General features: G+C 41.4%; 1 protein-coding gene across 1 annotated transcript in view; it reads right to left on the reverse strand.

The window, feature by feature from the left end:
• Positions 1–25,356, reverse strand: part of setd2 (SET domain containing 2, histone lysine methyltransferase) — a 138,067-nt gene that overhangs the window by 49,846 nt on the left and 62,865 nt on the right. Inside the window, exons 6-10 of the mRNA XM_069922090.1 lie at positions 19,639–19,767; positions 18,305–18,428; positions 5,974–6,051; positions 2,171–2,268; positions 1,095–1,230 (exon numbers count right to left, since the gene is read on the reverse strand). Of these exons, the coding sequence (XP_069778191.1) occupies positions 1,095–1,230; positions 2,171–2,268; positions 5,974–6,051; positions 18,305–18,428; positions 19,639–19,767 (565 nt within the window). The remainder of the gene's footprint in view (positions 1–1,094; positions 1,231–2,170; positions 2,269–5,973; positions 6,052–18,304; positions 18,429–19,638; positions 19,768–25,356) is intronic.

Raw genomic sequence — 25,356 nt, forward strand, 5'->3', positions numbered from 1 at the left:
AAGGCTCATGGAATTACAGGGATGCTATTAGACTAGATAGAAAATTGGCTGATAGGCAGAAAGCAAAGGGTTGAAATTAAAGGATCCTGTTCAGGATGGCTGCCTGTAACAAGCAGTGTTCCGCAGGGTTTGGTCTTGGGGCCACTGCGGTTTACAATTTATATTAACGATTTGGATTGTGGAATGAATGGTTTTGTGGCCAAATTTGTGGATGACTTCAAGCTAGGTGGCGGAGCAGGCACTGTTGAAGAAACCATAAAATTGCATAGGGATATAGACAGATTGGGAGACTGGGCAAAAATATAGTAGATGAAGTACAATGTTGAGAAGTGTTTGGTTCTACATTTTGGCAGTGAAAATAAACAGGCAGAATACTATTTGGATGGGGAGAAAATTCAGTCCTCGGAAGTGCAAAGAGACTTGGGTGTCCTTGTGCAGAGAAATCTAAAAGTTAATGCCCAGGAGAGATTGGTAGTGAAGAAGGCGAATGCTATACTAGCATTCATTTCAAGAGGAATAGTGTACAAGAGTAGAGAGGTGTTAATGAGACCCCATTTAGAGTACTGAGTACAATTTTGGGCCCCCTATCTTAGAAAAGATATGATGTTGTTGGAGAGGGTGCAGAGGAAATTTACTAGGATGATTCCTGGAATGCAGGCGCTGACATATAGTCAGCGTTTGGCAGTTCTTGGGTTGTATTTGTTGGAGTATAAGAGATCTCAGAGACACTTCGAATATTGAAAGGTTTTGACAGAGTGAATGTGATGTTTGCCTTGATGGGCGAGTCGAGGACGAGGGGTCATAGTCTTAAAATTAGAATTTATCCAATTAAAACAAAGAGGAGAAGGAACTTATTTAGTCAGAGGGTCGTGGATCTGTGGAACTCACTGCCTCACAAAGCAGTGGAGGCAGATCAATGTGAGTATTTAAACAGGAAATGGATAAGTATCTCATTAGTAAGGGATTCAAAGGATATGGAGAAAAGGTTGGAAATTGGAACTAGGTGTGAGCATAGTTCAGCTTAGTGTAGAGTCACAGAAGAGACTCAATGGGCTTAGTGGCCTGCTTCTGTTCCTTTATCTTGTGATACTTACAGAATCCTTCTTCCGAGACCGATCCTTGTCCTTTAGTTTAATCTTCCCACCAGCTGCTCGAATGCTGACCCGGTTTTCACCACCTAAGTACCCACGGCAGTTTGCTGATCCACAGAAACATTTCTGAGCTTCCTTCCTGCATACAGGGAATTAAAATATACTTCAACAGATTAAGAAAAGTTGAGGATCTTTAGGGCTCAGTCGCTTATTGGCAATAGGACAGGCAAGCAATCTGCGCATCTTGTGCTCAGCTCTTGTGGTCACACTAACCAGTGCAGAACGTTGTTACAGCCAAGCTTAAAGTTCTACCTAGACCAGTAATGCATCTTTGGCCATGTACACGAGCTTGATAATTGTCCCTGGGAAGCCTTAGAACCAATAAAGAAGTGATCAATTACATAGTTAAAGAAAGCACACCATGACCAAGATGTGCATGACAGAGGTTGTAGCTGAAGACCCTCTGCAATCTTCATGGTACCTGGGGTCCCCCAACAGTGGCTCCCAACTGCATGAGATCCAGGGATAAGGTGCACTGGAACCTTACAGAATCCAGTCCGAATCTCTGAACCTTCAGAGTCCAGAGACTAACTAAGATCCAGGTGGACTGTATAGGTGGGCACTGGCCTGTCATCAGTGGGTATGTCTATCACTGTGCAATATTGTGGCATAGGCCTCTCTTTGCATAACAGGAAAGTGGTGTAATGTCAGATAAAGATTGCATCAAATCAGTACTGTTCTGGTAGAACAGGTCTGGGAAGGTGCAAGGGAGTATGGGAGATGGGATGAATTGAAGCAGAGGAAGACCAATAGTAGGGGGAGGGGCAGAAGGATGAGGCACTGAAACGAACAGCAGAGAGCAGTAAGGAGCAGTGGGTATGAGGCATTAGACTGTACTGAAATGACAGATTTCATCTTGATATGTACTCAGTCGATAGTACACATTGCACAATCAAAATGACAACACCTGTATTGCACGTGTTTTTGTCTTTGAGACAAGAGGCAATTTTGAAGAACACTGTACAAAGAGAAAAACACTGGCATTTCAACAATAGAAAAGGCCTGTTCAAGAATCTTACCCATATCTCTGAAACTGGTAATCAAAGGTTAGTTCTGTTCCAGCAGGAACTGTCTTGGTTGTGAAAAATCCGACCCGCAGTTGACCATTCACTGTCCACTACAAAGAAAAAAAATACACGTTCAAAGCATCCTTGTAAAAAGATAAAATTGGGAGACATTTATTCACACTCATATCCTGTCCGAGCAAGAATGTGTGGGTTCAATTCTCACTACAGAGAATAAAAACATGAATCAAGTGGAGGCTATTTTAGTAAATATATTTAAGACAAGGTCAGATAGATTTTTACATAGTAGGGGAATGAAGGGATATGGGAGTAGGTAGGTGAAGTTGAGCCTATCATCAGATAAGCCATGATCTCACTGAATGGCAGAGCAGGCTTGATGGGCCCAATGCCCTATTCGTGCTCTTATTTCTAATGTTCTTATACTTTGCAGATGGACATTGAACTGAGACTGTCTGTTCACTTGGGTGAAGGTAATAGACACAATGACATCAATCAAAACACCAGAAAGTTGTGTGGATTTCTGCAAAATTATCCATTAATTAACAAATACTGTAAATTATAATGATGAGGTCATTTCTCTCATTCCTGAACCTTGGGTCTACTACGATATTCTATTTTTCATCAAAGTGTTCGTGCTTCAAGAATAATTCATTGGGTGCAAGGATCTTTGGTTCATCCTCAGACTGTGCAAAGAGCTACATAAATGTAGTTACCTCTCTTCTTAGGATAAATGATTTACCCAAAAAGCAATGAACTGGAATAACATGTTTATAGATTATTTTAATCCATTTTGGAGAGCTAGGGCAGGGAAGGCAGAATGTCACAGCCTACAGACCCGCTGCCTCATATCTAGTGACCTGGATTTGATATTGCTGCTCTTTGTGTCGAGTTTGAATGTATTCCCTGTAAGCACAGTGGTTTCCTCTAGGTAGTTGTTCCTTTCCACATCCAACTTTGTATTGACAGGTTAATTGGCCCAGCACATTCCTCTGTTGTGAGGAGGAGTGCCGGGCCTGGGAGGAGCGCCGGCCCTGGGAGGAGCGCCGGCCCTGGGAGGAGCGCCGGCCCTGGGAGGAGCGCCGGCCCTGGGAGGAGCGCCGGGCCTGGGAGGAGCGCCGGCCCTGGGAGGAGCGCCGGGCCTGGGAGGAGCGCCGGGCCTGGGAGGAGCGCCGGGCCTGGGAGGAGCGCCGGGCCTGGGAGGAGCGCCGGGCCTGGGAGGAGCGCCGGGCCTGGGAGGAGCGCCGGGCCTGGGAGATTGATGTCCTGGTTATCATCCTCCCCACCTACCCCAACTCACCAGCCTCTGAATTCAACAAACCCTTCTTCACAACTTCCTCCACCTTCAAAGAGATTCCACTACCAAACACATCTTCCTCTCTCCATCCCTTTCAGCATTTCACATGGCGAATCCCCTTGATAACTCCTAGTCTAAGTTTCCATTCCCATTACTATGCCACTATCCTTGCAACCACTGGCAATGCAATATTTGTCCTTTTGTCTCTTCTCTTCTCATCACTGAGGGACTCAAACAGCTTTCCAGGTAAGCCAGTGAATCACTTGCTCTTCTTTCAATCTCGTGAACTGCATTTGGTGTTGACAACATGTTCTCCCATACTTCGATTAAACCAATCACTAATTGAGTCACTGCTTTGAGGAGTACCTGCATTCAGTCCTTTGAGGCCACTCTGAGCCTCCTTTTGTCAGCTATTTTAAATTTCCATTCACTTCTACTCTGACTGATTGGTCTGTGGCCTCTTGCACTGTTACGACGATGCACAACACAAGCGAGAAGAATAGCACCTCATTTTCCATTCAAAGATGCTACAGGTTTCTGGACTCAATATGGAAATATAAACCAGAATACTTGATTTCCCCATTTGTATCATTCATCAATCAGTGATATTGGCTCTGTTGGTTGCTTTTTCTCTTTCTTTTCTGTAGATGTGGAGGACATACAGGCCTGAATTCCTGGGTCTGTCTTCCTGGTCTGCATTTCACAACTTAAATTCTTTAGTCTATTGTCTATGTTCTCACTGTCTAACAGCTTTCTTTTACCTATTGAACAGGTAACCTTGTTTACAAATTATCCCCATGATTACACCAGTTTTACCACATCAAAGATATCTCTTTCCTGCACCTAAGCAAGTTTCTTTTCTCTACGTTCAGTTCTGATGAAGGGTCTTCAACCTGAAACGTTAGTGATACTCTTCCCACAGATGCAGTCTGACCTGCTGAGTGCTTCCAGCATTTTCATTTTCTTTAATTTTGTATTTCCCACATCTGCAGTTCTTTTGATTGGATTGACTCAATGGGTCGAATGGCCTCCTTCAATGTTGCATGAAAATATGGTTGAGTGTGAAAGGAAAGAACTCCTGAAATTCATTGTTCTATGGTTCAAAACAAGATTGAATGGTGTAAACAAACTGAACTGCACAGTAAGAGGTAGACCCTTGCCATCTTAGGGAACAACTGGCAACACTATCTTGAACAGTGTCACACCTGGGAATTACCTTATTGAAACACATTTGGTTTACAAAAGGTTTCTTCAGCCTTTCTGTGGTTCTCTGGGCACAGGCAAGTGCTACCTAACAGAGCTATTTAACCACAAAATGGAATCATGTCATATATTTCAATACATGTGTATCTACATAACATAAATCATCATTCAAGTGAAATACTCATTCAGTAAATACTTGGGACACAAGCCTGTTTTATTATGTCAATATTAACTATTAAATTGCTAATTATTAACTGCTTAGATTCCTACTGGTGGTGAAATTATTGGACAATGCAGAACTAGAATGTTGTAGTTTCAATACCAATTTCTGGAAATGGAAACATGCTGCTGTATGATTAAAAAAACATGCATTTGTTGCCACATCAGGATGCCTCAGACCATTTTCCATTCAAAGTACTTTGACATTGTTTCCTTTGATTTTCTAGTGATGTCTGAAGCAGCCACATTATGAGGTGACAAGTCATGATGTAATGAATAAAGATCACCCACAAAATAGCAGGTAAAGAAAACAATACCCCTAGACTACGCATGATTTAAATGCTCGGAATATCTCTGATCTCAAAACTAATGTATTCCAAAACATTCAGATGCTGTTAAAGATTGGAAAATATAGAGGTATATAAAATCAAGTGACGAATACATGTTTATCTTTTCCATAGGGTTGGGAGTCTAAAACAAGAGGGCGTAGGTTTAAGATGGAAAGGGAAAGATTTAAAGGAGACATGAGTAGATATATGGAATGAGCTACCAGAAGAAGCTGCAGGGGCAAATATGACAATTAAAAATTTGGAGAGGAATATAAGATGGGGAAGGTTAAGAGAGATTTGGGGCAAACACAGGGAAAGGGACTAGCTCAGATTAATAATTTCATTGGCATGAAGGAGTTGGGTCAAAGAACTTTTTTTCTGTGCTGTATAGATCCATATCTCTAAAGAATAAAAATAAATGAATAATTGAAATACTTAAAACATTTAAGCAAGTTTTAAAGGGGGAGATTGTTTGAAACTTGACCAGTTCACCTAGAAGCTGCTCTTCATTCAAAATATTTAAACTTGCTATTCTTGGACCAGTTATAACATCATGCATGTTCATTGTAGGTGTAACAGTTGGGAGCACATTCTGCAAAATGGATTGTGATTCTGGATTTTCAGGTTTATGCAGGATATTTTAATCGGGTAGGCAGGAGTCTTGGGGGGTGGGGGGTGGTTGGGGAAATTAAAATGGAAGGAATGAGATATATTTTACAACGATATTTGATTTACTTTTTCTATTTGCTCACCTTCTGGGTTTCACAATTGGGTTCACAGCTGTGGTTCATGAAACGAGAGCAATTTCCTTTCAGAGTTGCATCAATGATCTAGTGAAAATATAAAAGTGACATTTTCATACATAGAAATTGTTGGTTGCTTTCAAAATTACAATTACAGTGACATCTCACTGACAATTATATTCAGATGGATTTTGCCCGAGTATGTTTTGCATTCTTGGAGCTGAACATACAACTGATGTGTCTTTTAGAATGTAGAACAATAGAACACAGCCTAGGCCCTTCAGCTCTTGATGTTGTGCTAACCTATATAAACTTACTCCATAATCATTCTGACCCTTCCTTCCATCACACTCATAGCCATCTATTTTTCTTACATCCATGTGACTATCTAAGAGTCTTTTAAATGTCCTTATTGTATCAGCTTCCACGACCAACCCTGGCAATGTGTTTTTGACATCCACCAGACACCATGTAAAAAAAATCTACCTCTGACATCTCTCCTAAACTTTTCTCCACCAACCTTAAACTGATATCCTCTGGTATTGGCTATTGCTGCCCTGGGAAAAGGTGCTGGCTGTCCATTCTATCCATGCCTCTCATAATTTATTATGCTACCTCTAATTCTCAATCGCTCCAAAGAGAAAAGCTCAATCTTGCACAACGTTTCCTCTCTAATCCAGCCAGGATCCTGGCTTATTTCTGCTGCATGCTCTCTACAACTTCTATATCCTTCCTTTAATAAGGCAACCAGAACTTGAAGCAAGGTCTAATCAAAGTTTTATGGAACTGCAACGTGACCGCATGATTCTTGAACTTAATCCCTTGACTAATGAAGGCCTGCACACCACACGTTTTTTTAACTACCCTATCAATTTGTGCATCAACCCTCATAGATCTATGGACTTGGATGCAAGATCCCTCCACATTGCTAAGAATCCTTGTACTCTACCTTCAAGTTCGATCTTCCGAAGAGTATCACCACACTTTTCCAGATTGAACTCCATCTGCCACTTTGCCCAATTTTGCATCTGATTGATATATTGTTGTAACCTAGGACAACCCTCTGCACTATTCATAAAACCTTCAACTTTAATATCATCTACAAACTTCTTCATCTAAGTAGTTTAGAAAAAAAAATTACAAAAAAAGGGGTCCCATAACAGATAGATGTCCGTGAACACAAGAAAATGCTGAGCCTGCTCCGCCATTCAATGAGATCGTGGTTGATCCAAAGATAGGCTCAGCTGCGCCTACCTGCCTTCCCCATCTCTTAATTCCCTTACTTTGTAAAAATCTATCAAACCTTGTCTTAAAATATATTTACTGAGGTAGCCTCCACTGCTTCCATGGGCAATGAATTCCATAGGTTCACTTCACTCTTGGAAAAGGAGTTCCTCCTCATCTCCATCCTAAATCTACTACCCTGGATCTTGAAGCTCTGTCCCCGAGTTCTAGTCCCCCCCCCCACCAATGGGAACAACTTATTTACCTCTATCTTAACTATGCCTTTTCATGATTTTATATTTCTATATCCCCTCTTCTAAATTCAAGCAAATATAGCCCCAGATGACTCAATCTTTCCTCACAGACTATCTCCCTCACATCAGAAATCAGCCTGCTGAACTTCCTCTGGATCGCCTCCAAAACCAGTACATCCTTCCTCAAGAAAGGAGACCAGAACATCATGCAGAACTCCAGATTAACTCTTAACAGTACCTTGTACAGTTACAGCATAACCTCCCTGCTCCTAAATTCAATCCCTCGAGCAATGAAAGCCAACATTCCATTTGCCTTCTTGATAGCCTACTGAAATTGCAAACCAACCTTTTGATTCATGCACAAGCACTCCAAAGTCATTCTGTACAGCACCATGCTGCAACGGCTTGCTATATAAATAATTCGGAACTTCCATTTTTCCTTCCCAAGTGGATAACCTCACATTTACTAACATTGTACTCCATCTGTCAGACTCACTTAACCTATCCAAATCTCTATTCAAACTCTCCGTATACTCTGGACTTTGCTTTTCCATTCAATTTAGTGTCATCAGCAAACATAGATACACGACACTCTGACCCTTCTTCTAGATCATTAAAGTACAGTGGCCTCCATAATATTTGGGACAAAGACACTTTTTTTCCTTTATTTGCCCGTGATCCACAGTTTTAAATTTATAATCAAACAATTTACATGATTAAAGTGCATATTCCAGATTTTATTCAAGGTTATTTGTGTACATCACACATGTCAAACTCTGGCCCGCAGGCCAAATTTGGCCTACGATATAATTATATTTGGCCCGCAAGATCATTTCAAAAATGTATTAGAGGTGGCCCGCTGGCCGCCGCGCCAGTATAGCGCATGCACAGTAATACAACAAATCCCAGAATGCATTGGCGTAAGCCCGCTAATCCCCCCCCACATCCTCTGTTTATGTTGCAGGGTCTCACCGTGGACTCTGGTTTTGGGGCCTGGCCGGTGTCAGGGGAAGCCAAGGCCACTTCCCAGCGCCCGGAACCGGAGGCCTCGGGCCTGACCTCGCCAGGACCGTTGCCCACTCCCCCTCCCTGCCGCAGGCTGACCCGCGACTCACGGTGATGGGGCCGCTGATCCGCCGAGATGCCGCCCTGCAGCGAGAGCCGATGCCCCCGCACTGTCGTTGTCCAACCCGATCGCCCGCAAACCCCCGCCCTCCCGCACACAGGCCTGAGTAAGGATTATGAACTTTAATCTCAGGAAAAAACGATCTTCCAATAGTTTCATGTCACAGTGATAAATATATTCCTGGTTAAAAATGGTCCTGCACTTGGATACAAGCTCATTAGGCATAAAACTTGAAAAGTATGTAAATCAAAGGATATCTGTACCAATGGAAAAAGGGCATGGCAAATAACCCTGCTAGAGTTCATGCCCACAATCAGTCACCCATTTGATTGTTTCAGGAATCATGTTATTCTCCCATATTCTCAATAGCCCTCAGATTTTACTATTCGACAGCACACTAGCAACATTTGACAAATCCTCTATAGAGAAATATTATTTATTGAATATTTTATTTCTCATTTGCTTCTGGAAAGAGTTTATCCAAAACTATTATTAAACATTTATTTTAATAAGAAAAAGTTTAACATTACATATGTTGAAAGAAGAGAAAACATGCAGATGTTGTTGAAAATTTTCAATAAATATTTAGTTCGGCCCTCGACTTAGTCCAAGTTTTTAATTTTGGCCCTCCGTGAATTTGAGTTTGACACCCCTGGTGTACATTTTGGTTTGACCATGTAGAAATGACAGCACTTTTTATACATAGTCCCTTATTTCAGGGCACCATATTTGGGACATAGCAATGGGATGTATATTAGACATGTTTAGTAATTTTTTGCATATCCCTTGCATGCAATGGTTTTTTGAAGTCTGTTATTCATAGATATCACCAGTTGTTGAGCTTCTTCTCTGGTCATGCTCTGCTAGGCCTCTACTGCAGTCATCTTCAGCTCCTGCTCATGGCTAACTAGTAGGTTGCATCTTGCAGTATAGCCTCTGTATTTCTGATCATGAGGTCTTGGGGATTTTTCTTCATTATGATAAGAATATTTCTGACATCAGCAGTAGAGGTCTTCCTAGTTTACCAGTCCCTTTGCGATTACTGAGCTCACCAGCATGCTCTTTCTTCTAATAATGTTCCAAACAGTTGATTTTGGTATCTCTAAGGGTTGGGTGATGTCTCTTACTGTTTAATTCTTGTTTTTCAGCCTCATAATGGCTTCTTTGACTTTCACTGGCACAGCTCTAGTCCTCATGTTGGAAAATGGCAACTAGAGATCAAAAGCTTAGAAGCAAGCCTAGCTCTCTTATACTTTCACCAATGAAGTAATTAAACATACCTGAGTAACCACAAACACCTATGAAACCAAACTTTCCAAACATAATGGTGCCCTGAAATGGGGGAACTTGCGTATATAAACCACTGATATTTTGTTCCAGATGCCTCGCTTTTTCTTCAGTAATAGCTTCAAGCATTTTCCCAACCACAGATGTTAAACTAACTGGCCTATAGTTTCCTGCCTTCTGCCTATATCCTTTTTCTTTAAAAACACCCTCTGCTTTCCGAGGACAAGCCAATTTTGAATCCACATGGCCAAATTTCCATGGGTGCTATGTCTCATCATTTTCTGGCCGAATCTACCTTGTCAAACACCTTACTAAAATCCATACACACCACATTCACCTCTCACCTTCATCAATTTATTTTGTCACCTCCTTCAAAAACTCTATTAGGCTTGTGAAGTACGACCTGCCCCTCTCAAAGCCATGTTGACTACCCCTAACAAGTCTATGCTCCTAAATCCTTTCCCGAAGAATCCTCTCCAATAGTTTTCTTATCACTGACAGAAGGCCCGATGATCAATAATTCCTGGAACACTAAGTTTTACCTTTCTGGTATCATTTCTGAGCTTATGGAGGACTAAAAGATCATTTTCAAAGCTCCAGTAATCTCTCCCTTTGCTTCCCATAGTATCAGAATTTATTGTCATGAACAAGTCATGAAATTTGTTGGTTTGTGGCAGCATAAAAGTGCAAACATTCATATGAACAACTTTAAAAGTAGGGCACTAAAAGTTAAAACAAGGCAATGTATTTGGTTCATTAATCATTCAGGAATCTGATGGCAGTGGGGAAGATGTCTTTATGCGCTGAGTGCTCGTCTTTAGGCTCCTGTATCTTTTTCTTGATGGTAGCAGAGTGAAGAGAGCATGGCCTGGGTGGTGGGGGACCTTGCGGATAGAGGCTGCTTTCTTAAGACACTGTGCCTTGTAGATGTCCTTGATGGAGTGAAGTCTGGTGCTCGTGATGTTGCAGGCTGTGTTAGTAACCCTCGAGTTTTTTCTTGCCCTGAGTATTGGCACCTCTGCACCAAACAGTGTTGCACCAACCCAGAATGCTCTCCATGGTAAACCTATAGAAGTTTTTGAGAGTCTTTGGTGACATATCAAATCTCCTCAAAAACCTCACGAAGTATAGTAAAGTATAGGTGCTGGTGAGCATGGAGGCTCCAGAACAGATTTTCGGAGATTTTGACACCCAGGAATTTGAAGTTCTTGACCCTCTCCACTACTAAGGCCTCGATGAGGACTGGGTCGTGTACTCCTGACCTCCTTCTCAAGTCCACAATCATCTTTTTGGATTTGCTAACGTTGAACACAAGTTTGTTGGTATGAAACCATTCTCTGAGCTATTCTATCTCCCTCTTGCATGCTTCCTCATTGCCATTTATGATTATGTCAATGAGTATGGTGTCATCAGCAAAATTTGTAGATAGCATTGGAATTGTGCCTGGCCACGCAGTTGTAGGTGTAAAGCAACAAGCTAAGCGTGCAACCTTGAGGTGTGCCTTTGTCGATAGTCAGTAAGGAGGAGACTATGTTTCCAATTCGTACTGACTTTGGTTTTCCATTGTGGAAGTCAAGGATACAGATTCAGGGTGGAGGGGAGGTGGTGGGGGTGCAGACGCCCAGGGATTGGAGATTCTTGACCAGCACTGAGGGAATAATAGTGTTAAAGGCTGAGCTGTAGAAGATAAAGAGCAGCCATATGCATGTTGCTGTTCTCGAGATGATCCAGAGCTGCGGGGAGAGCTAGCGATATTGCGTCTGCTGTAGAGTGGTTGTGATAGATATGTGTTAATTCTGGCCATTACCAACCTCTCATAGAAGATGTTAGGGCTACTAGACGATAGTTGTTGAGGCAGCTCACTCTGCTCTTCTTGGGCACCAGGATCATTGATGCCTTTGAAAGCAGGTGGAAACTTCTGACTGCAGCAATGAGAGTAACTATCTCATTTAGCCCCTGAGACATCTATCCTAACATTTTTCAGTAGCTCCAACACATGCTGATCTCTCCCTGGTGAGCACTGAAGCAAAGTATTCATTAAGGACCTCCCCTACCTACTTCACCTGCAGGGACATGTTTCCTACTTTATTCCTGAGTGATCATACCCTTAGTCTAAGCATCCTCATGTTCTTTGTACAAGAACCCCTTTGGTTTTCCTTAATCCTTCTTCTCAAGGACTTCTCGTGTCCCCTTCTAACTCTCCTGTCCTTTCTTAAGTTCCTTCGTAGCTACCTTACAATTCTCAAGAGCCTGCCTGATTTTTACTCCCTAAACCTTATGCCTGCTTTGTTCTTCCTCTTGACTAAATATTCCACTTCTCTTATCAACCATTACCTTACCATCCTTTTCTGGTCTCAGTGTGACAAACCTATCCAGAACCCCATGAATGTGGTCCCTAAACACATTTCTGCTGTGTCTTTTGAGGATAATTTCCCATGCCCTGACAAACATCTCACAATCCTTCACAGAAAATTATGATCTACTGAAGAGTACTCACAGTACTGTTGGAAAATACTCCACATTGTAAGATTCTTCCCTGTCTTCTTGTTTATTACTTCACTAGCATGTGGCACGGGTAGTAATCCCAGAATTACAACCTTGGAAGTTCTGTTTTTCAAGTTACTTCCTTGCTCCCTGAACTCATTCTGTAGATCCACATTTCCATTCCTACCAATGACCTCCAGGTACTCTTCCTCACGCCCTTGCTGCAGAATGTTCCGTACCTGCTCAGAGACATCCTGGATCCTGGCAGCAAGGAAGCAACACATTATCCTGGAGTGCTGCCAGAGAAATATCTATCTATGCTCTTGACTATGGAGTCTCCCACCACTATCCTCCTTTACCCTGTCCTCCTCCCTCAGCAGTATCCAAAGTAGTATACTTGTTACTGATGGGAAAGGCACGGGGGACTTTGTCCTTGTATTTTTCCTAGTGGTCACCAAGCTTCCTTCAGCATGTACCTTGGGCGTGGCCACATTACAACAACTGTAATCTATGACTTTTCTTGCCTCAGATGGCACTATGATCATCTAGCTCCAAAACACATTCATTGACGAGTTGCAACAAGACATGCATCCCATTGATGTAGTCCCCAGAGACACTAGATGTATCCCAAATTCTGTAGGAGAAAACCTCTGCCCTGATTGACATCCTAACTGTGCAGTTTAATATATGGCTAATGAGCTGGTACAGCAGCAAGGATTCCAGGGCTCTGTTCCAGGCAGAAGTGGGGCCTGTTCAAGTGCTTGCAGCTGAACTGGAGGGGACCAATATACTTGCAGGGAGGTTTGCTAGTGCTACTGGGGAGCACTTCAACTAGAGTGGCAGGAGGGTGGGAAGTTGAGCAGCACAGCCACAAATGGAGTTGAGAGGATGCTTGGGTAAGCAAGCCTGAAAAGGACCTGAATGGCAAATGATCATAGAAATACGGAGAAGCTGAAATGTATTTATTTAATACAAGGTGTATAGCGGGCAAGGTTTTTGAACTTAGAGCCTGGATCAGTTTTGGAATTATGATGTTGTGGCAATTACAGAGACATGGCTGCAAGAGAGACAGATTTGGCAACCTATCGGGTTTTGTTGTGTTGGACAGAAGAGAAAAGGAGGTAATTTAGCAGAGGGATGGGAAGCTGAGCACTACGACTGAAGAAGGGGAAAACACCAGTAAAGCAAAGATAGCATGCAGCAAAAATAATAGCCAGAGGGATGACAGAAACTGGCCTGAAGGTATTATACTTAAAACGCACACAGCATTAGAAACAAGGTGGATGATCCTACTGTATAGCTACAGATTGGAGAGTATGATGTTGTGGCCATTACTAAGTTATGACTAAAGAATGGATGTTATTGGGAGCTGAACATAGGGTAGGTGAGTAAGCAGAGGGGGCAGCGTGGCTCTGCTGGTAAACAACAATATTAAATCTTTGGAAAGAAGGAACATAGGATGTTAAGAGGTAGAGTCCTTAAGGGTTGAGTTAAGAAATGGTAAAAGGATACTAATACAGTTATATACAGGAGTCCAAACAGCAACTAGGATGTGGATTTTAAAATGCAACTGGAAAATAGATAAAGCATGTCAGAAGGACACCCTTATGATAATCATGGGTGATGTTAACCTGGGAAGGTCAGGTCGGTATGAGAGAGAGTTTATGGAAAAATTATGGGATGGTTTTTGAAGCAGCTTGTTGATGAGCTCACCAGGGAAGTTGTTATTCTGCATTGGGTGCAGTATAATGAACCAGACATGATTAGTGACCCTTAAGAGGCAATGATCACAATTTGATTGAGTTCACTTTGAAATACGTAAAAGTGAGGCTGAAGTCTGATGTGTCGGTAGTTCATTGGAGAAGAGGAAGTTAGTCATATGAGAGAGGAACTGGCCAAAGTCAATTGGAAAAGCACACTAATGGGGAAGACAGCAAATCAGTTTTTGCAAGAACCGAGGAAAGTGCAGGGCAGATATATACAAAAAAAAAATTTGCAAATGGAAAAATGAGACAATTGTGGCTGATGAGGGAAGTTAAAGCCAAAGTAAGAGCAAAAGAGAGGGGGCATACAAGGAAGCAAAAATAAAAGGGAAGATGGAGGACTGGGAAACTTTAAAACAGAGAAGACAATTAAGAAGGTGATTAGGAAGGAAAAATTGAATTATGAAAGGACGTTAGCAAATAATATCAAAGAGAATACTAAAAGCTTTTTTAAATGCATAAAGTATAAAAGAATGACAAAGTAAATATATAACTGATAGAAAACAACACTGCAGAAATTGTAACGGGATACAAGGAGATGGCAGAGGAATTGAATGAATATTCGGGATCAGTCTTCACTGTAGCATACCGGATTCTCTGCAAAGAGAAGTGAATGCAGTCAAAATCACGAGATAGAAGGTACTAGGGAACTACATGGGAGGTCCAAGTGTAGATATATCTCCTGGACCGGATGGAATGCACCCTCAAGTTCTGAAGGAAGAAGCTCTAAAGATTGTGGAGCCATTGGTAATGATCTTCCAGGAATCAATGGATTCTGACATCGTTCTAGTGGACTGAAGATTGCAAACATCAGATGTTTGGGCTGCTTCTTAGGGTGTAAACAAATGATTTGGATTATGGAATAGATGGCTTTGTGGCTAAATTTGCAGATGATATCAAAATAGGTGGTAGGTCAGGTGGCGCGGAGGATATCGAAAGCCTGTAAAGAGACTTGGTTAGATTATGTTGGAAAGTATATGGCCAAGCACTTTGGTAGAAGAAATAGATGGACTATTATTTAGATGGGGAGAAAATTTAAAATTCCGAGGTGCAAAGAGACTTGGAGTCCTCATGCAGGATACCCAAAGATGAACCCCCAGGCTGAGTCTGTGGTGAAGAAAGTGAATGCAACGTTGGCATTCATTTCTAGGGGAATAATATACAAGAGCAGGGATGTAATGTTGAGGCTCTAGAAAGCACTCGTGGGACTTCACTTAGAGAACTGTGTACAGTTTTGAGCTCAGAGAAGATTTACTAGAATTATACCAGGAATGAAAGGGTTATGGGTAGAAAGCCAGGGAGTGGACCTAAGTAGGAGGATGGATCAGTTCACGATTAGAATGGCAGAGCAGACTTGATAGGCCAACAGGCTTACTTCTGCTCCTATAATCTTGTGAAGAGGAGGTATAGCATTCCTAATCAGGGAGTGTTGTGACTGCATTCAGAGAGGGTCTAATTGTGGGCTCATCTACAGAGGCAGAGTGGGTAGAAATAAGAAATGTACAATCACTCTGAGAGGGCCTAATAGCTACCAGGAGGTGGTGGAACAGATATGTAGACAGATTATGGAAAGTTGCAAAACAGGAAGAAGGATGGCAAAATGACAGCAGAGGTCATGAACTTAGTAACAAAGAAAAAAGGATATATATGCAAGTTTCAGAAAGCTACAATCAGACGACTGAGCCCTGGAAGAATGTAAAGATTAGAGGCAAGTGCTAAAGCAGGGCATTAGAAAGGCAAAAAGAGGCCATGAAATGTTCTAAATGAGCAGGATTAAAGAAAATCCCATGTTACACTTACATTAAGAACAAGAGGATAACTAGGGAGAGGATTGGACCACTGAAGGACAAAGAAGGGAATTTATATTTGGAGTTAGAGGATATGGGAGAGATACTAAATGAATATTTTGTATCAGTGTTCATCAAGGAGAAATATATGGAGATTGGAAGGGAGCATAATGTGGAATTTGCTCATGTGTTGGGCATTTTGAGATCAAGAAAGAAGTGGAGTTGGGGCTTTTGAGGAGCATTGTGGACACCCCTGGGCATGATGGGATATATCCACACTTATTGAAAGGGATGAGTGGAGAGATTGCTGGGGCCTCGACTAATGGCAGAAGACTGGAGAGGAGCTAATGTTGTACCTTTTTTTTCAAAAAGCGAAAAGGATAACCCAGGAAATTATACACCAGTAAACTTCACATCAGGGGTAGAGAAACTACTGAAAAGGATACTTAGGGAGAGGACTTATGCACATTTAGCAAGTCATGGTCAGATTACGGACAGTCAACATGGCTTTGTAAGGGGTAGGTCATATGTTACTAATTTGAATGAATTTTTTGAGGAAGTGACAGAGGTGATCGACAAGGGTAGGAGAGTGAATGTTATCCACATGGACTTCAGTGAGACATTAGATGAGGTCTTTCACGCAACATTGTTTCAGAAGCTGCAGATGTATTGGATTCATGGTGAGCTGATAGTTTGGATATGCAATTGGCTACTTCATAAGAAAAAGCGGTTAGTGATAGAAGACTGGTAATTGGGCTGCAGGCCTGTAACAAATATTATTCTGCAGGAATCAGTGTTGGGACTCCTGTTTTTTAATGATATACATAAATGACCTGGATGGAAAATAGTTGAGTGGGTTAGCAAATAGTACAAAGGTTGGTGAAGTTGTGGATAATGTAAAGAATACAACAGGATATAGATCAGCTACTGAGAAATGGCAGATGGAGTTTCATCTGGATGGGTGTGAGGCATTGCATTTCGGGAGGTCCAATGGAAGTATACAGTTAATGGTGTCAAGCTCTTTAAAGTTTGCAGAGGAATCTAGATGTCCAGGCTAATAACTGATTGAAAGTGACCATGCAAGTAGATAGGGTAGTAAAGAAGACATATGGTATACATAGCTTCATTAGGCAGGCATTGAATATAAAAGTAAAGAAGTCATGTTGCAACTATACAAAGCTTTGGTTAAGCCATATTTGGAATTCGGTGTGCATTTCTGAGGAGGGATGTGGAGGCTTTGGAAAGGGCACAGATTTACCAGGATGTTTTATAGTTTAGAGGGGTGAGTAGACAAAGCAATTCGACAAATGTGGTTTGATTTCTCTGGAGAGAAGGAAGCTGATAGGCCATCTGATAGAAGCATATAGTTCAAGTTTATTGTCATCCAATTGTATCATTACAACCCGATGAAATAGTGTTCTCTGGACCATAGTGCAGTGCAAAACACGTGTACAGCCATAAGACACATACAAACAATACAAAAACACGTTATACATGTACATAAATATTCTTAATAAATAGTAGTCATGGTGAGTTGCACAAAATCACGAGAGGCAATGATAGAGTCAGAGTCTTTACCCCAGGTCAAAAGGATCACACACTAGAGAACATGAGCTTAAAGTGAGAGGAGGAAGTTTAAGGGAGATGAGCTGGGCAAATATTTTACAGAGATTGGTAGGTGCCTGGAACAGGATTACAGGAATAGTGATGGAAGCAGGTACAATAGTAGCTTCTAAAAAATGAAAATGAAGAGGATGGAGGGATATCTACCAGGTGCAAGCAGCAGATTTTTTGTTTGATTTGGATATCATGTACAGCACAGACATGTGGGCTGAAGGGCCTGTTATGTTGTAAGAATCCCCAAACAGCAATAAGAACATAAGGAGAATCATGCTCCTCTTCATCTCATCAATGTTACATAATCTTTTACATTTCTTTGATGGGGTTCAGGTTTCATGTCTCATCCTGGAGTTGGCATTTTGGGTTGTAGCACTGAATAGTGCGTAAAAACAGTCAAACTAGATTGCCCAGCAAGAAGGCTGAGAGTTACTCTCGTCTGGATTATGCAGCTATTGACCTGAATGCATAAAGATGGCTCCTGTCACTTGGACAATTAAGTATCGAGTTGACAATATATTGAAACATGTAACAGAAGAATGAATAGAGAAATTGGAGAATTTATTTTTAAACAAATAAGATTATTGGATCCTGAAATACTCTATTCAGAAACGGTGGCAGAACGAGGATCTTCATTGGCTTTTAAAAGGGAAAATTAATATTTGATTCACAGCTTCACATAGGGCAGAATCAAAAGGATACGTAAATAAGGGAAAAATTCCTTCAGTGAGCCAATGTTCACCAAATGGAGAAAGGCCAGGGGCTTTGAATCACAAATCACATGAATCATTTTCTCACCTCATCATTTTTCAGTGCCATAAAGTAGTAATGGATGTTCTTATTACGGGCATATTCCTTAACTCGGGTTTTGAATTCCTTGTGGTCCAGCACTTCTCCACAATACTCCAGGACAAAGCTATTCCTGCAAAGACACGGCCCACCTTTATTACAATAGCACTTCATTTCCATACTCCCCTCACAATCAATACCTGAAACTTGACTACAATCTCAAGGAGTTTATTGAGGACTTTGGGAAGGGGAGGCCTAGGGACCATGCACCATTGACAGGATTATGGTGAAGAGGGTTAGTAGCTTCAAGTTCCTGGGCATCCAAATATTGGAGGATCTCTCCTGGGCTCTGCATACAAAAGCAACTATGAAGAAGATACACCCTCTACCCTCTGATGAGTCATGAGATTCTACATGTCGCAAAATACTTGATCAAACTTTTCCCGGTGTACTGTGGAAAGTCTACTGATTGGTTGCATCACAGCCTAGTTTGGAAATTCAATTGTCCTGGAATACAGAAGGGTGCAGAAAGTGGCAAACCTTGCCAGGGCCCTCTCAGGCACTTGACATCCCAGCCACTGAACAAATCAAATGAAATGCTGCCTCTGTTAAATCTTTCCCCTCTCTCTCTCTCTTTCCCCTTTCCTATCCCTCAGTCTCTTTACCTTCAACTCCCAACCCCTTCCCTCTCCATTCAGAGAGCTACCCCTCCCAAGCATATCCACCTATGACCTCTTACTAGTTAGCCTGTGCTCCACTCCATGCCCCTTCCTCACTTCTCCCCCCATCTTTTCATTCAGGCACCTGCCTGCTTTTTGCTGATACCTTGATGAAGGGCTATGTCTAAACCATTGGTTACCCATAACTTCCTATAGCTGGTACCTGATCTGTTGAATTTCTCAAGCACTTTTGCATATTTACTTGGAGGAATAGTTTATGAGGAAGTTATGATATCCCTCTTAATGAAATCAGTTGGTACAGAATGTAAATATGAACTAGTTCCATTTCCAATACAAATGGAGTTAATTAATTTCTTCTTCTGCAGCAAATGAAGTTCCATTATTGACTTTAGCAATCTTGAACTTGGGGTGAAGAAAAGAAGTGGACGGTAGGATGAGGAAGACAAAAAGAATTCTATTTAGTATCTCTTGTCTATTAATATATCTGTGTGTAATGGAATGTTAAGCAGCTTAGTGTGGCCTTATGGCTGAAGAGCCCACCTCAAGGCCTGAGACCGCATGCAGGCCAGAGAACCATTATGTTCTGGAAAGGACATCTCCCACAGGCTGGGGGTGGAATGATGGAAGGAGTGATGGTGTCCAATGATAACAAGTTTCACTCACACTGACAACTCTTTATCTGCTCGAAGGCCCCAGCCTTTTCTCTCAGTCAGGATGACTTCCACATCTGCATACTGCCGCCTCTGAAACCTCCGGTTTGTACAGTACTCCCCATGCAGGCACCTTGAGGAACTGAGAAAAGCAAGAACAAATATCTGATGTTATTGCAAAAAGATGCACGAAATCAATTTTTCCTCAGATACATTCAACATGGATCAGTAAGTGAATTAAGCAGTTACCTCTCCTCTTATTCCCCATGTTTGAACATTCCTTTGAAACTTTCATTATATGCATGTCCCTGAATATCTCTATACCTTCTTGACACAGCACACCATCTTATTCTTCTAAAAATACTTTATGGTTTACCAGTAAATCTTAGCAAGTATCCTTAAATGGGCTAAAAGGAAATCATTACTTTCAAAAGATGGTACAATATCTTCATCTCACAATGATCACAACCTACTTCTTGGCAAATTCTGCACGAAATGAATCTCGTTTTACATTGACCTCAACTAGAATTCCAATTTCTTCCACAGATGGAGGTCTCATAATTACGGCAGGGTTAGAGCTTTTAAAAAATCTAACCAATAAATCCCATTTTCTGCAGTTTTCCTCATTAGCTTTGATTCCTCCTTCACTCTGGGCAGTTAATTACCTCCACAAACAAGGTGTAGCATTGTTCTATAAAGGCCAGGAACATACAAGAAAAGAAAAACAAGAACAATAGATGCTGGAACCTACAGCAAACAAAAAGCTGGATCAGGCAGCATCCATGGAGAGATAAAGGGTCCTGATCCAAAACACTGACTGAACATTTCTCTTCACGGAGTAAAAACAGAGATGCTGGAGGAACTCAGCTAATCTTGTAGCGTCCATAGGAGGTAAAAATATATTACTGACATTTTGGGCCTGAGCCCTTGATCAAGGTATGAGTGAAAAAAAAAAGAGACCTTGGGGAAGAGCTCAGGCCCAAAACATCAGTAATATTTCTTTACCTCGTATGGATGCTGCGAGACCAAATGAGTTCCTCCAGCATCTCTGTTTTTACAACAATCACAGCAACTGCAGACTTTCATGTTTCACCACATTTCTCTCCATGGATGGTGCCTGGCCTGCTGAGTTCCTCCAAATTTTCACCGTTTGCATATTTAAGGCGACTCTGGTTCTTCTATCTGGAGTGGCTCATCTAACAATTCATTTCTGGGAAAAGTGAGCAAGAACAAAGCTTTTATCAATTCAGGCATCATAGCTTGCTTCATCTCATCTTGCATTATATGTACAGTTCTTAACTTTCTTTTCTTGTTACTCCCAAGATTTTCAATCTTAACAGTTGAAACTGATTGTGGTTTGACTCAGACACTCACTTTCAAGTCTTGAAAACAGAGTCATTCTATCCCTTTTTCCTGCCCATTTGATAGCCTCCAAATCCAATAATTGAAATATCTTAATTACTAAGTTTTTTAAAATAATTTTTTTATCACTTCACCATAATCATATCAATTATAGAAATATTCATCATTAAAATATACAGTGACATTTTCATTTATTTTCCCTCCTTCCTACCCCCAATGTAAAGTAAGAAATAAAGAAAAAAAACAAAAAAATAAACAATAGAAGAATACAAAAGAAGAAAAGAAAACATGTCCAAAATTCCATATTTAAATATTGTCGTGTTTATACCCTTTTCAATTTAAGAGTTGGAGGTTTCTAATATATTCTTTGTATGGTTCCCAAATTTGTTCAAATAAAGTATGTTTGTCTTTTAGATTGTAAGTAATTTTTAAAAAATGGAATACACATTCATTTCTATGTGCCATTGTTGTATTTTTAAGATGACCTCTGTTTTCCACTTTGTCATTATGCACTTTTTTGCGGCTGTGTCTTTTTTGGGCTCTGTCTAATTTTAAGCCTAATTCTTTATCTTTTATATTGTTTAACAGAAAGATTTCTGGATCTTTTAGTATCTTATTTTTTTGTAATTCTATTTAATATTAAATTTAAATCCTCCCAAAAGGTCTTCACTTTTTTACATGTGCAAATTGCGTGTAATGTTGTTCCAATTTCTTGTTTACAATGGAAGCTTCTATCTGACATTGTTGGGTTCCACTCTTTTAACTTTTGAGGTGTAACATATAGTCTATGTAACCAATTATATTGTATTACTCATGGTTCCTGTGCATAGTTCCTCCCATATTTTGTTCTTTATTCATATATTTAAATCTTTTTCCCAACCTTGTTTGGTTTTATAAATTGCTTCATTTTCCTTGTATTGCAATTTGTTATACATGTTTGTCATAATTTTTTTTACTATTGCGGTATCCGTAATTAAGAATTCATAGCAGCTATTCTCAGGTAATCTTAGACTAGTTCCCAATTTTAATTTTAAATAAATTTTCAACCGATAGTATGAAAATATTGTTCCGTGTGATATTCCGTATTTGTCTTTTAATTGTTCAAATGTTAATAAATTGTTTCCCAAAAAGCAATCTTTTATTCTTTTAATTCCTTTTCTAGCCCATTCTTTAAAAAATAAATGGTCTTTTGTGAAAAGAATTAATGGGTTTTCCGTCAATAGCATTTTTGATAATTTATCATCTTTCACTCCAGATGTATTCTCTTCCATGTTTTTAGTATATGATGTAGTACTGGTGAATTGTTGTGTTGCACCAGTTTCTCATCCCATTTATACAGTAAATTCTCCAGGACTTTTTCTCCTAGTTTTTATAATTCTATCTCAAGCCAATCCGGTTTTTCTCCCATGTGGTAAAATTCTGATAGATATCTTAACTGCTGCCCTGTAATAATTTTTAAAACTTGGAAGCTGCAATCCTCCTTGTTTATACATCCATGGTAATTTTTCCAAAGCCACTCCTGCTTTTTTGCCCTTCCATAAAAATTTTCTTATTAATTTATTCAGTCTCTCAAAAAATTCCCGTTGAGGGAATTGTTAACAATTGGAACAAATATTGTATCCGTGGAAATATATTCATCTTGATGCAGTTTATTTTCCCTAGCCGCTTTCAGGTGCATCCTCCGCCTTGAGGGTGGCTGCAGGAGCGATCCCAGCCTGAAGACTCACCTTTCAGGTGGCAGCCCTAAAAGGCTGCCACAGCCCACCTGAAAGGGCCTGTTTTTCCAGGGGCACCTTGTTGCGCCTCCGCATCTGAAGGAGGCGGGGTGACTGGTGCCACCCATCATAAATATGTGGCATAGCAATGCCATCTTCCCTACCCATAATCCCACATGCAGATGGAACCGCTGTGTTTCCCACGCAGTTTCAGCTGCGTGGAAGTTTATGGATAGGGAAGACCGCCATTACTATGCCGCATTTTGAGCAGCAGAGAGCGGCCCCAGTGCAGGAGCAGCCAGCCCACACCGGCTGACCCCCGACGGCCGACCCTTTCCCGCTGCCCGACAGCCCCCCTCCATGTTGCTTGATAGACCCTGGCTTATCGGGGATGTTGGGGCAGGGGCAGCGGGGAGGGGGGCTGTCATGTCGTGTGGCAGGAGGCTATCAGGCAGCAGGGAGTTGGGTTGCCAGCTGATAGTGTCATCAGACCGCCCCTTAGCAGCCACTTTCAGACAACTGCATTCAGCTGCGTCAGGGGACTTCAGCAAACTGCAGATTATCTCTCCCGGAGGAGGGTTGGTGAGTGCACCTCGGAGGTGCGTCAGGCTTTTTCAGCTGCATAGGGGTAGAATATGCGGCTTTACATCAGGGTATTCTGGCCACCTGAAAGAGCTTCCTATTAGAGTTAATGGTAAATCTTTCCATGTATCTAAATCTTCCTGTATTTTTCTTATTTACGGTTGATAGTTTAATTTATACAAATGATTTAAATTATTATCTATGCTGATACCAAGGTAATGTATAACCTGTGATTGCCATTTAAAAGGGGATTCCTTTTTACATTTTGTATAATCGACTTCATTCACTTCACTTTTATTAATATTAACCTTGTATCCTGATATCTCTCCATATTCTTTCAATTTCAAATATAACCTTTTTATTGATTTATCTGGGTCTGTTAAATATACTATGATATTGTCTGCAAATATGCTAATTTTAAATGCTTTCTCTTTTACTTTTATTCCTTCTATCATAGGATCCTTTCTTATCAAATCTGCTAATGGTTCTATAACCAAAGCAAACAGGGAAGGTGATAATGGGCATCCCTGCCTAGTTGACCTACTCAATTTAAAGTGATCTGAAACATATCCATTTGTTACTATTTTTGCCAAAGGTCAATTATATAGTGCTCTAATCCAATTACTTCCAAAGGCGCTATTTGCCTTGGCGAGTCTGTTGTCTATCTCATTGTCGATCCTTGCATCTGATGAAATGGTGCAGCCGAGATAGGTAAACTGGTTGACCGTTTTGAGTTTTGTGTGCCCGATGGAGATGTGGGGGGGCTGGTAGTCATGGTGGGGAGCTGGCTGATGGAGGACCTCAGTTTTCTTCAGGCTGACTTCCAGGCCAAACATTTTGGCAGTTTCCGCAAAGCAGGACGTCAAGCGCTGAAGAGCTGGCTCTGAATGGGCAACTAAAGCGGCATCATCTGCAAAGAGTAGTTCACGGACAAGTTTCTCTTGTGTCTTGGTGTGAGCTTGCAGGCGCCTCAGATTGAAGAGACTGCCATCCGTGCGGTACCGGATGTAAACAGCGTCTTCATTGTTGGGGTAACAGCGTCTTCATTGTTGGGGTGGAAAAACAACCAACTGAAAAACCTCACAAAGATAAGCGTATACAGAGCCGTTGTCATACCCACACTCCTGTTCGGCTCCGAATCATGGGTCCTCTACCGGCACCACCTACGGCTCCTAGAACGCTTCCACCAGCGTTGTCTCCGCTCCATCCTCAACATCCATTGGAGCGCTTACACCCCTAACCTCGAGGTACTCGAGATGGCAGAGGTCGACAGCATCGAGTCCACGCTGCTGAAGATCCAGCTGCGCTGGATGGGTCACGTCTCCAGAATGGAGGACCATCGCCTTCCCAAGATCATATTATATGGCGAGCTCTCCACTGGCCACCGTGACAGAGGTGCATCAAAGAAAAGGTACAAGGACTGCCTAAAGAAATCTCTTGGTGCCTGCCACATTGACCACCGCCAGTGGGCTGATAACGCCTCAAACCGTGCATCTTGGCGCCTCACAGTTTGGCGGGCAGCAGCCTCCTTTGAAGAAGACCGCAGAGCCCACCTCACTGACAAAAGGCAAAGGAGGAAAAACCCAACACCCAACCCCAACCAACCAATTTTCCCTTGCAACCGCTGCAGTCGTGTCTGCCTGTCCCGCACCGGACTTGTCAACCACAAACGAGCCTGCAGCTGACGTGGACTTTTTACCCCCTCCATAAATCTTCGTCCGCGAAGCAAAGCCAAAGGAATCCAATTAATAAAATTTTCCCGTAATTTGAATTTCTGTAAGACTTTAAATAGATAATTCCATTCCACCCCGTTGAAAGCTTTCTCTGCATCTAGAGTAACTCCCACAGATGGCGTTTCATTTATTTGTGCTGTATGGATTAAATTAATAAATTTACAGACATTATCTGCTGTTGTTCTATTTTTAACAAATCCTGTCTGATTTAGCTTCACTAATTTTGGTACACAGTCTGCCAATCTATTTGCTAGTAGTTTTGCAATTAGTTTATAATCTGTATTTAGCAAAGATATTGGTCTATATGACGCCATTGACAGTGGGTCTTTTCCTGTTTGT

This window comes from Narcine bancroftii, chromosome 2 (assembly GCF_036971445.1).
Source record: "Narcine bancroftii isolate sNarBan1 chromosome 2, sNarBan1.hap1, whole genome shotgun sequence".
In the NCBI taxonomy this organism is placed as follows: domain Eukaryota; kingdom Metazoa; phylum Chordata; class Chondrichthyes; order Torpediniformes; family Narcinidae; genus Narcine; species Narcine bancroftii.